The sequence below is a fragment of the Pipistrellus hanaki genome (assembly GCF_964339955.1).
Source record: "Pipistrellus hanaki genome assembly, chromosome: 9".
Taxonomy (NCBI): Eukaryota; Metazoa; Chordata; class Mammalia; order Chiroptera; family Vespertilionidae; genus Pipistrellus; species Pipistrellus hanaki.
The window spans coordinates 34,903,435-34,915,557 of NC_140511.1; the positions used below are offsets into that span (position 1 = coordinate 34,903,435).

The following is a 12,123-nucleotide window of genomic DNA, read 5'->3' on the forward strand; positions in this document are numbered from 1 at the left end:
ATCCTCTGAAAATAAGACCTAGTGCATGGAACAATAAGACATCCCCTGAAAATAAGACCTAGGGCATCTTTGGGAGCAAAAATTAATATAAGACACTGTCTTATTTTCAGGGAAACAGTGTAGTTATAAGATTAAAAATATATCAAGTGGTAAAAAACAAAAAGATTACACTATGCATTATTAACACCAAGTACTGTAATGTATACTATTGCCCCTATATTACTTATATAATATTCTTATTTCTGATTCTTTACAGAAAACAAAAATGAGTTTAAGTCATTATATTATATGACACAGCAAAGAAATAGCAGATACAAAATTTGAATTCAGGTCAGTCATCCTGTCTTTAAAAGCCGCATCTCCATATTCTGACCTCCTAACTCATGCTGTCTCTATCCTAAGAGAAATGTTGGATAAAAAGAACTGGGATCATCTCAGGAGGCTGGGTTCTAATCTCAATCCTACTACTTGCTGCCTAGTTGACCCTAAACAAGTCATTTAATCTCATTTATAGATGATTTTCTCATCTATAAATTTAGATAAAGGGTCTTCTAATTTCTTCATGGAATTAATGAGGTTTTCATGTGATAATATATGTGAGAGTTGTCATCTTTAGAGGGCTATGTAAAATTATTATTTAATAGTAAAATTACCAAGATATTATAATAGCTTATATTTGATACCTGTTTTATACTTTCCTAAAATAGTAAATATAGGGAATGAATCTTTAATGATGAGACTCAGACTGATGGAGAAACATTTCTTTGAAAAAGGAATCTTCAATCTTTTATTTCACATGCTCATAATATCTTACTCTGTTATAAGAAATATTTCTCTATTTTCTTTATTCACATTCACTTTTGTTGAAAGAAATCATAAAAAATTTTAAAGGATTTTTATTACTATGACTTAGCTGGAATTCTTTAATAAATCTCTTTCTTACTGTTTGAGGAAATGTATACCTGAGTAAACTAGGAAATTTTGTTTCTCTATTGATTTATGAAAGAGAGCATAAACAAAAAGTCCTTGGGTAAAATTCTCTTAGTAGAAAGCCAGTTGAGTCTCCTATAAATCAAAGTGATGTAATATTCTGCCCTTCAATGTTTGGAAAAGAAAGCTATTTCAATGATGCAGAGATGGGTTTTTACCACAGGGAATTATAGACTATCACAGTTGGAAGGGCCACAAAGGAATATAGTGTCTAATCTTCTTCCATTTGCTAGTCAAAGAACACAAATCCCAGCACAATTCATTAGCTATTCCAAACCCCATATTTGTAAAAGATAGAATCAGACTTAGAACCCATGTCTTCAAACACCCAATCTAGCACTCTTTTTATTCCTCTCAGATGATGTTCACTTACTTTTTTTCTTTTTGGGTGAAGTCAGAAGGTAACAATTACACAAAGCTACAATTGCCCAGCTAAGAGGCTCGGTGGTTTAGTGTCAACCAATGAACCAGGAAGTCATGGTTTGATTCCAGGTCAGGGCACATGTCTCAGTTGCAGGCTCAATCCTCAGTAGGGGGCATGCAGGAGGCAGCTGATCAATTATTCTCTTTCATCATTGATGTTTCTATCTCTCTCTTCCTGTCCCTTCTCAGAAATCAATAAACATTATATATATATATATATATATATATATATATATATATATATATATATATGCTACAATCAATTAATGATCATCTATGAGCATTATCTACAATTATGGATTCCACTTCTACTGAGCCAAGTCTTCTCTGGACATTCAGAAGAGAGGCAAGCTGTACACCTCTCCCCATCAGGCTAGATATTCTCAAGAATATACAAATAAATCATTGGCACTAAAACGACACCAAAAAATTGAGGGATGTAGAATAAAACTACTCTTCCTAGATATGGCTAGATATGGGAACAATTTCCCAAGTTATGAATGTGATAAATGTCATTTTGAAAGCCAGGGTTTTAATCCATAGCTGTGATTGATATATTATTTCCTAGTGACGGAAATCAAGTTTACCTGACTCTAATCTCAGGATGCTCAGGTATCTTTCTCATTTGTCCCATGTATTGTTCCCTCATATAATTTGATTGAACAATTAGCAAAACCTAAATAAAATCACAGGAAAGATTTCTTGTCACCAGAAGCTTTGAAGGACCACTCTAAATTGTGACTTCAATGTTGACCAGTTTGACTTTCCTATTTACTCAGTAAATATGAACCCATTGGACTAGAATCTGTCTCCATTCCATTCTCCCCAAATGATAGAACACTAGCTTACTGGATATAGTATCTAAAATATATTCCAGTTATTTTTCTTTCATTCATTTATTTGTTTACTCATTCTATCAATATTTAGTTTCAATCATATGTCAAGTACAGTTATTAATGACAAAGTTACAATGGTGAACAAACCAGATAAGATTCCTGTCCTCATGGAATTTATAATTTAGTGTATTGAATAAGAGCTGAATAAATAGTGTATTGAATAAAAGGCTGCCAATTAGATATGGTTTTATAGTTATTATTAAATGAGTTAATAGTGGTAAGTGTTAGAAGGAAAATAAAAGAATAATGTGAAAGAGGGTGATTGGGGGATAGAAGAACATTGAGTAGGATAACCAGGAAATTCTTCTCTAAGGAGATAGCATATGAACTGAGAATGAACAAAAGAGAGAGAGAGAAAAAAGTAGTGCTATAAAGTTCAGAGAAAGAACATTCCAGGGAGAGAAAATAGCAATAGCAAGGCCTCAGAGTCACTGAGGCAGGTATTTAGTGTGTTCCTGGAACATAAGGAAGTCTAGTTTGGCTGGAAAGAAATGAGCTAATTAATGGGAGCATAGCAGAAAATTAGGTTAGAGAGGGAGTCAGGAGCTGGATGACATAGGACTTTGTAGGTAATGATGAAAATGTGTAGGTTTTATCTTAAGTGCATTTGGAACCCCATAAAGGATACTAACCAGGAGAATAAAATTATCTGATTTTATTTAACCTTTTGACTCCTGTGTGGAGTAGAGGGACTGTTGAAGAAAGAGGGGAAAGTTCATGGCAAATGTTTTATCACCTATGGAATAATCTTTCAAGAACAGAATAAGTGTTTTCTATGGTTACTGATTATTTTCCTTTGGTGTTTACCTTTATGTATCAGAACTGGTTAGAGGCTAGACCATCCACCGTTTCTCAAATGTTTCTATCACGTGCCCTGGGGCCTCAAAAAATGTACTTGTTCTTTGGTTCCAGGGTAGATCATGAAGCTTTCTATCAAAGCATGAAACACAAAATCTTGTATTTTCTCCTAGAATCTTATAAAATATCCTTGCTTGCTTTATTTTGAAAATATTTTAATTAAGCAGAAACTTATTTTTATCCAAAATCTTCAAATGAAGGCGACACACCTGATACTTTTTTTCCTGAGGATACTCAGTCTATGTAAATTACCACAAATCCCAAGTTGTGAATGAGTGCCCAAGTTTGAGAATCACTGAGCTAAATTACACGAACTTGCCAGTTATTAACTCTGTGTTAAAGAAACAGCCCCTTAATTATGGCTTAAGGCATAGGTCTCCATTTGGGACAAGCTCTCAAAGGATTGGTTAACACCTTCCATCACATTCAAGTCTGGGCATGTCCTAGACTCTCTTTTTTTTTAACTTATAGTTAATGACTTAAATCAATTCTGGATGAACTGGAAGTTTCTTCTTCTGATGCAGGAAATAAATCTTTCTGTCATGCATTTAACTAGCTGTAGTAGAAAAGAATTGGGTGTGCCCTGCCCTGCTTTAGAGTTAGGATCAGTATAGCAGAGTGATTAGCACCCTGCTCAGGGCCCCACCTTGACCCCTTCCAAGCTGTGTGACCTTGGGTAAGTTACATAACTGCCCTTTGCCTCAGTTTTCTCATTTGCACTAGTAAAAGGAGCAGAATAATACTTTTGACGTCTCAGGTTTATTGTAACAATAAACTGAGTTAATACATGTGAAATGCTTGGAAAAAAAGTCAAACTCAATAAATGTTAGCTATTATTCATATGGTTTAAAACAAGGATTTAAAATGAACTGCTCACAAATAAAGTCATTTTTTCGGTATACATCCTCCATGAAATGAAAATGTAGCCAACAAACATTATACAGCGCCCAAAAGCAATCGTCAGTACATATACATTTTCTCAACTTAGTTATAGTACAGGGCATATTAGAACATTTTATTGCAGGAAGTCATTATAGCCTTAATGCTTTAATGAAGGTCTTTATTTTTATGACTACAACTAATATCTAGTACCATGTACACTGACAATCCAATATAAGCTTCAGTCTGGCCTCTTTGAATAACTATAATCATCCTCTGGGTAATTTTTTTTTTTTTTTTGCCCTATTTTAGTCATAGTGGCTCTCAACAACTAACACCATGTAGCTTTCCCTTTTTTTAAAAATCTGTAAAACATGGCATCTGGCTCCTCACAACCTTGATAAAGTGGATTCAAACAAATCAAAGATTCATCAGCTATGTCTCTGAGTTATCTGCTTTGCCATGTGCTGCATGCCTGCTTTCCCCAGTGTAGACGGTGGCATTCATTATAATGCCTCTTTTGAAGCAAAGTGTAGCAATGGGAAGGGGCCAGTGGGGCAAAACTAGTGAGACAGATGGAGGATAAACCATTATGTGGAAGAGTCAAGGGGAATTTTCTCTTTATTGATGGTAGCTCCACACAGCCGTGTAGGTTAACTTACATAAACTGTGAGGCATGACAGATAGAGCCATCCAGATAGCAATAGAGTGGGTATGCTAATGGGGAGGTTGACAAATTAAAGGCAGCTATCCAAATACATATTAGAAAACATGTTAAGCTGCTGTTTGCTGTCAGGGAAACAAATTTAATGTTAGGGGGGGAAAAGGAAACAGTAATGGGGATTTTAAAACTATCTTTTGTAGATATTTATCATTACCTATGCGCCTAATAAATTAGCCAGACATAAACACACAACAATAGGCCTTATAATTTTATGGAAGACCATGATTGCAAATCTATAACTATTGTTGTTTAATCAATGCTGCAGTACATTTTAATGGAATGAGTTCATCCTTGGTCTTCAGGGCTGGTTGCAGGAAAGAAGAGATAAATGATGGGCGATGGATAATTTTGGAGGGACCACTGTAGAAGCAATCAACTATTAACCCTTGTCCCGTTGATTGCAAGTAACAATGATCAAATGATCACCAACACAATGTGTAGCTTATTTCTGACCCTTACCTGTATGATATTGAAACAGGGTGTATTTTATGACTTGACAAGTAGAATCGACCTCCTTTTCTCGTTTATTTTTACATCCATGTGTCACCAAAGTAATAGTAAACAGAAAACATCTGATTCCTAATTCTCCACATGTGGATGTATAATTTGAAAATTATTGACAGTATTGTAATCCCTGAGTGACTTCCTGTCATCTCCTATATCATTAACTGCTGTGAGTGAAGTTACCTTATTAATATTAATGATTGCCTTCACAAAATATAAGGTCATTGTAGGAAATAATTATTACATTCCAAAGATTTATATTCTTTGATGTATTTTTATGGACTTTATTGGGATTACACTGGTTAATAGACTTATATAGGTTTCAGGTACTCAGTTCTGTAATACATCATCTGTATATTTTATTGGGTGTTCACCACCTCAAGTTACATTTCCTTTCATCACAATTTATCCCCCTTTTACCATCATCTACCAAAGATGCATATTCTTACATATTATAGACTTGTCATCACATAAGTTTTGGGTTGAATTATTCATTTATTGCTTCTAGGTAATTTGATTAATCTAGGTAATGAAGCAAGCTATATCTGAGTAAAAATCTTTTTAAAAATACAGCCATTATACACTTTCCCTAGACAACCATTTCAATATTTATCTCTATATCTATTTCATGCCTTTTTATTAACTTACTAGTGGCACGAAATGTGTGCATATTAAAAGGGAATTATTTAGAGGAAATATTTTAATATTGCTATTTGCCCTTTCTCTATAATAGAAGTGTCAGAAATGAAAGAAAATTAGTAAAATGTAGAAAATCTTTCTCCTGTCAGAGTCTGGGGCATGCTGTGGGACCCAGAGTCAAGTCCCCGCCCACCTGTGGCACCTCAAAATCCTGCGAGACCCAGCCCCAGCCAGCCCATGCCCATTGGGTTAGATCCAGACCCGGCCAGCCCCACCCTTGTCAAGGCCCACTGGGCAGGGTGTGCAGCCTCAGGTCCCACAGCACAACCTCAGGTCCCCCGGCCTGGTGCCGGGTGGGGGATGCAGCCTGAAGTCTCCCGGCCTGGTGCCAGGGTGGGGGATGTGGCCTAAGGTCCCCTGGTCCAGGGGGTAGCCTCAGGTACCCTGCCCTGGCCCAGCACCACCCAGCCTCAGTTCCCTGCTGATTGCTCATTAGGCTCATTATGAAAACTTGGCCTCTGCTGTGGGTGCCACCATCTTTGTGACAGCGTGATGATCAATTTGCATATTCCTTCTTTATTAGCTAGGATACTCATCTTAAATTGTTTTTTTCTAAAAAGTCCTATCTTATTTTATTATTTTTCCTAATTGTAAAGTAATATCCATTTGTAGAAAAGTTATAAAATAACAAAAATATGAAGAACAATAATTATTCTTACCACATAACAATAATTATTATTAATATTTGTTATTTTTTTCTCTGTAAGTTTGTTTATAAAAATTGGTTAATATTATATATAGTGGGTTTTTTTTTTAATTTAACATTATAATTCAAGTGTTTTCTCATGTTCTTAGATTTCCAAAATATTCTTTAGTAGCTGTATAATACAGAGGAACCATAAATTACTTAACTGCATTCCTATTGATAAACATTTAGTTGTTTCTAGAAATTTTCATTACAGATAATACTTGTAGAATCTTTCTGACCCCCATCTCCTGATTATATATTTCTTTAAGATAAATGCCTTGATCCTCACTGTCTAATCAGCACTCAATTGGTTGCCTTATAAGCATCACACATTTAACATTTCTAAAAACAAAATCTGATGTTTTTCCCCAACCTTCCCTTCCATAGGAAAATATCCATAATCAACTGAAAAATTAACCAACAGAAACAGAGGAAGAAATGATAGAACTAATGGACAAGAATAAAAGCTATTCAAAATATGGTTTATCTCACTAAAAAAACTAGGAAAAGACATATAAATTAAAAGGAGTGAAATGAAATAAACCCACATTAAACATTGAGTAATGAAAATATTGTTTCTGAATTGAAAATTAATATCACAAGAGATACTGCAGAAGAAAGAATTGAGAACTTGAAAGCATAGCAATAGAACCTGTTCAGATGAAACAGAGTAAAAAGACTATAAAAGAAATTGTAGTGACTTCTGGCACCAGTAAAAGCAGACTTTGAAGTACCAAATAGTCATAATTTTTAACATTTGTTGAAAAGTGTGATCATACTGGCCTGAGAGGCTCAACCAAGCCCAAAGACATTATAAAGAGAGGGACATAATAAAAATAGGTTTCTTGTCAGAACTAATGCAAGGCAGGAGTCAACAGAGCAATATATTTAAACTACAGGGGGCTGACACCAGAGTTTGTAGCCTGAGCAACAGCAGAGAGGAGCTGTTACTACTAAAAAACAGTAAGACTAAAGTTGGGGACAAATATCAAGAATTTGTTTTTGGACATGTTAAATGTGTAGTGTCTATAAGGCAGCGATTTTCTATTGTGCTGCAGCAGGCATACTGCTGTACCCCAATAATTTTTAAAACATGCAATACTTGACTGTTTAGTCAGGGGCACTTACCTCTTTTTCCTTAGATTGTCAAATAAAAAAATGACAGCTGCCAACACAACAATAGCCATCCAGTATGAATGGATCAAAATTATAGTTATTATTTTTTGTCATAAGGGCAAAACATATTTTTTAGTGTGCTGCAAATTTTAGTAATTAGTTTATCTGTGCCATCAGATAAAAGGGGTTGAAAATCTCGTCTGTAAGTCAACCACATGAGATGCTGATTAGGCAGCCAGGATCTAGTAATTAGCAAAGCTGAGATCTCAACACAGTCAGACTGGCTCCAGGATCCTTAGTATTAAAGGTCACACAGCTGATACATAACAGGATCAGGATTCAAACGAACTCCAAAGTCTGGCTCTTTTTGCTGCTACGCATAAGGTAGCATTATTAGCTTTAAGATTTCCCAAATCTTCTCTATGCTTTAAATTAGTCTTTGGTTTTTTTGGAGGTTTTAGCCCATTCCGATAGAACTAAAGTTTTCTATCATTGCCTCCTCACAGCAACACCTACAGCCTATTCAAGGTAGGCAATCAGCTTTTCCCAGGAAGAAGGGAGGCATCCAGGTGCAGTTTCAGGCAAGTGCTCAGTCCTTAATGCCTTATGAACATTTCAATCCTCAGTGAAAGCACTTAGCAGTCCCTGTCAGTGTATGTGCCTCTGGGTACACATGTAAATACTAGAGGCCCAGTGCATGGATTTATGCACTGGTGGGGTCCCTCAGTGTGGCCTGTGGGATTGGGCAAAACCAGCATTCAAACACTGCTTGCTGCTCCTGCTCATCCCAGCCCCTCTGCGCCTGCCAGCACTCCTTAGGCTTGCTACTGCTCTGGGGTGGCCAGCCCTGAGCCCTGCATCTGGCGCCCCTGGGTCAGCTGAGCAGTTCTCCTGCTGTGGGAGCACACCGGGGGGCAGCTCCTGTGTTGAGCATCTGCTCCCTAGTGGTCAGTGCACATCATAGTGACCGGTCAACTGGTCAACCAGTCAACAGTCACTTAGACTTATATAGAGAGAGATCAGCCCTCATCCTAGATGTTTTTAAATTATGTTGACCTTGAAGTAGAACAATGTGAGTCTTCTCCTCATGGAGACTGCATCCTAATGAAAGTACTGTCAATGATCCACTGAAGCCCCATATTTTGTTTTATGTTCGTTTTCCCCTCCCCTAATCTTCTTCTAAAGTCTCATTTATCATCCTGAGACAGGGGATAAAAGCAGAGTGAAAACAGCTGAAATAAAAGTGATAGCCAGAGATTTCAAAGCCAATTATGTGAGGCCTCGCTGTGAATTTGTAATAGTATTAGTAAGCCCTTATAGCTGTCTAGTACTGCACAGATGCTTTTGTTTCTCATTTAGTTCCTATGAGATCATACAAAATGAGCAGAGAAATGTTGTTAGGCCCATTTCACAAATTGAGATTTGAGCAGATAGTCTGTAATTTCCTCTGCAACATGTAAAAGTAAATGGCAAATCCAGAAGCAGGATAACATCTTGTTTAAGAGCAGCGATGTTGGAGTAGGATAACTCTGGGTTCACCACTTGCTCGCTGTTTGACCTTGGATGAGTTATGGAACCTTTCTACCCATTTCATTATTTATGCCTATACCATAGGTTATTATTCAGATTCAATGAAATAATCTATGTAAAACACTTAGAAAAGAGCTGGACACAAACTGCATTCAGGTTAGTTATTATTATTATTACTATTACTATTATTAGCCTTGGTTTCTAGTCCAGGGCATTATGGTGATTATAGGACTGGTTGCAGTTGTGGGGATGGTAGAAGATTAGAAAATGAATGAAGGGGGAAGTATGCCTCCAGTTTGCCTAATAAAACATAGACTTACACTATATTCACACTTGCTTTATAGGGTAGATTTGGAGACTTTATGTTGATTTAGTAATGTTTCCTTTATATCTCCATGTCTTATATTGATCCCAATAAATAATACTTTATTTAAAAATAAGCATACCTATAAAAGTGACTTTAAAAAAGTCTATGTGATAAAGAAAATTATGTTTAATTTAAAAGTTCAAAAATTAACAATTCCAGAATGTTTAGTAAACAAAAATATATACCTTCCCCAATATTCAGGTGTCATTAAACTTTATAAATGAATGCAGTGTTTACTTTTGCATACCTTCATGTTTGAGCACAGAAATCAAGTATGTACACATAGCCATTCCTAGAGTGATGCCACCCAGTTAGTTCCTAGGGGCAGGGAGTGGCACTCTATGGCTTCACTGTATAATGTTAGACTGGACCACGGACAGTTGGACAAGGTTTCACATACCTGTAGATCCAAATCTATTTAATGCTGAGTGAGCTCTAAGAAGGCTAGGCTAAATTTAAAACCATGAGAATTAAGGGGAGCTATATAAGAGCTGTGATCAAGTATAGAATTCAAGAATGTGGTCACCTGGCTAAAGTAGAATCTTCCCCAGAACCACTGTGTTCTGTAGCCTAGAGAGAAATACTTGGTTAAATTCTTCCTACAAAAGTTAAATTTTATATATAAATGTATATTTATAAATACATAACTATATGTAAATAAATAATACTAAATACATAATAGATCATAATACATGTAAAATATATAAAAATAATATTTTTGCTTTATATTCCCCCACTTAATATCGTTCAGTGAAATATTGCATAGTGAATGTTGGAGTCAAAGAGACCTACATTCAAATCACATTCAAATTTGACCACTACCTCATCAGTGTCACCTTATTCTCTCTGAGCCTCAGTTTCCTTTAAAAAAAAACAAAAAAAAAAAAACAAACCAAACAAACAAAAGAAAAACACACACACACACACACACACAAAAAAAAAAAAAAAAAAAAAAAAAAAAAAAAAAAAAACTGGCCGAAACCGGTTTGGCTCAGTGGATAGAGCGTTGGCCTGCAGACTGAAAGGTCCCAGGTTCAATTCTGGTCAAGGGCATGTACATTGATTGTGGGCACATCCCCAGTAGGGGGTGTGCAAGAGGCAGCTGATGGATGATTCTCTCTCATTGATGTTTCTAACTCTCTATCCCTCTCTCTTCCTCTCTGTAAAAAATCAATAGAATATATTTAAAAAAAAAAAAAAAACTGATAGCCACTGTTGAAAGTTTGTTGTTATGAAGATTAAAGGTGATGATGTATGTGATTAAACAGTGACTGAGAAATTTAGGGATCCTCTGTTATTGAAACTTACATTCAACCACTTCTCTTTCCTACCCCATTGCCCTAAAATATCTAGTTACAGAGCTCAGGCAAGTCATGAAGATTTTACAGAATATTTCATGTGGACAAAATAGAAGATTGTAAGATGACTTTAAGCTCTATATTCTGTATTCCACCCTGCTAGCCCTGAGGTATCCTGAACTGACACATTGAAGATTTTTATTGAATTTATTGGGATGATATTGGTTAATAAAACCATACAGGGTTCAAGTGTACAAGAACATTCATCTGCATACTGCATTGTGTGTGCTCACCACCCAAAGTCAAGTCTCTGTCACCACTTATCTCTTTTGCCCTCTCCACCTTCCCCCACCTTCTTTCTCTCTGCATCCCATCCTGCTGCAAAAAAAAGGTATCTGAAACTGACATCAAGGTTCCTGACACAAACCTATGTAGCCCGCTAGCTCTTTAAGGTTTTGACCATCACTTTTCACTCTATCTGTATTTCATCATGACCCTCATGCAGCTTTGTTGCCTGATATCCATTTTAACTGTGATCACGATGAATCATTCTAACATTTCTCGCTGAATCTTGCTGAATCCACATGTGCTTTGTCACATATAGTAGATGAAAGGTTCCTCTCTATTGATAATCTTTTAAAATATCTCTTCCACATTGTTGTATCTTCATTCTAGTCTTTCATTTAAGAGCAGCTCTCACTTCCACTGGGCATCGTGGTCCAGTTGGGGTTACCCACAAAAGCAGTCTTCTCTGATCCTAGAGACAGGCCAGGAATCCTCTCCCCGCATGGACTTCAATGCCAATCATTGCATCCCCTGGGGGTAATTTGTGCTCTTACTCAACTGCGGGAAATACTTTGGCCAACAGAGTACAAGGAGAGATCTCCTGTTTAAAACCCCTCAGAGCATGAACAACAGGGATGAAGGTATAATTATCTCCAAAATGTGTTTTGTAGCTAGAAAGAGGAGGTTTGGGAGGTACAATAGTCAGATAGTCTGGTGAATGGGGGAGTACAATTAATATTGGCTGAGTTCTGCCAATACCAAGCACTCTAATAAATCATTTGCATAATTTTGTTCCATTAATTTTTACAATAGTCCTGTCATGTCTATTAAAATTGAATGGGACTGAAAGTCAGGAAGATTAAGTA

The 12,123-nt window shown here is 36.3% G+C and overlaps 1 protein-coding gene across 18 annotated transcripts in view; it reads left to right on the forward strand.

Moving 5' to 3' along the window:
* LOC311628225 (disks large homolog 2) overlaps positions 1-12,123 on the forward strand; it is a gene marked incomplete at its 3' end in the record, with an annotated part of 1,110,130 nt that overhangs the window by 668,090 nt on the left and 429,917 nt on the right. The window contains exon 9 of one of the 18 annotated variants that reach the window (XM_084895252.1): positions 8,284-8,393. The exons of the other annotated variants lie outside the window; for them this stretch is intronic. Coding sequence (XP_084751378.1) covers positions 8,284-8,377 — 94 coding nt within the window. Of the gene's footprint in view, positions 1-8,283; positions 8,394-12,123 lie in introns of those variants that run through there. 18 annotated transcript variants of the gene reach the window in all.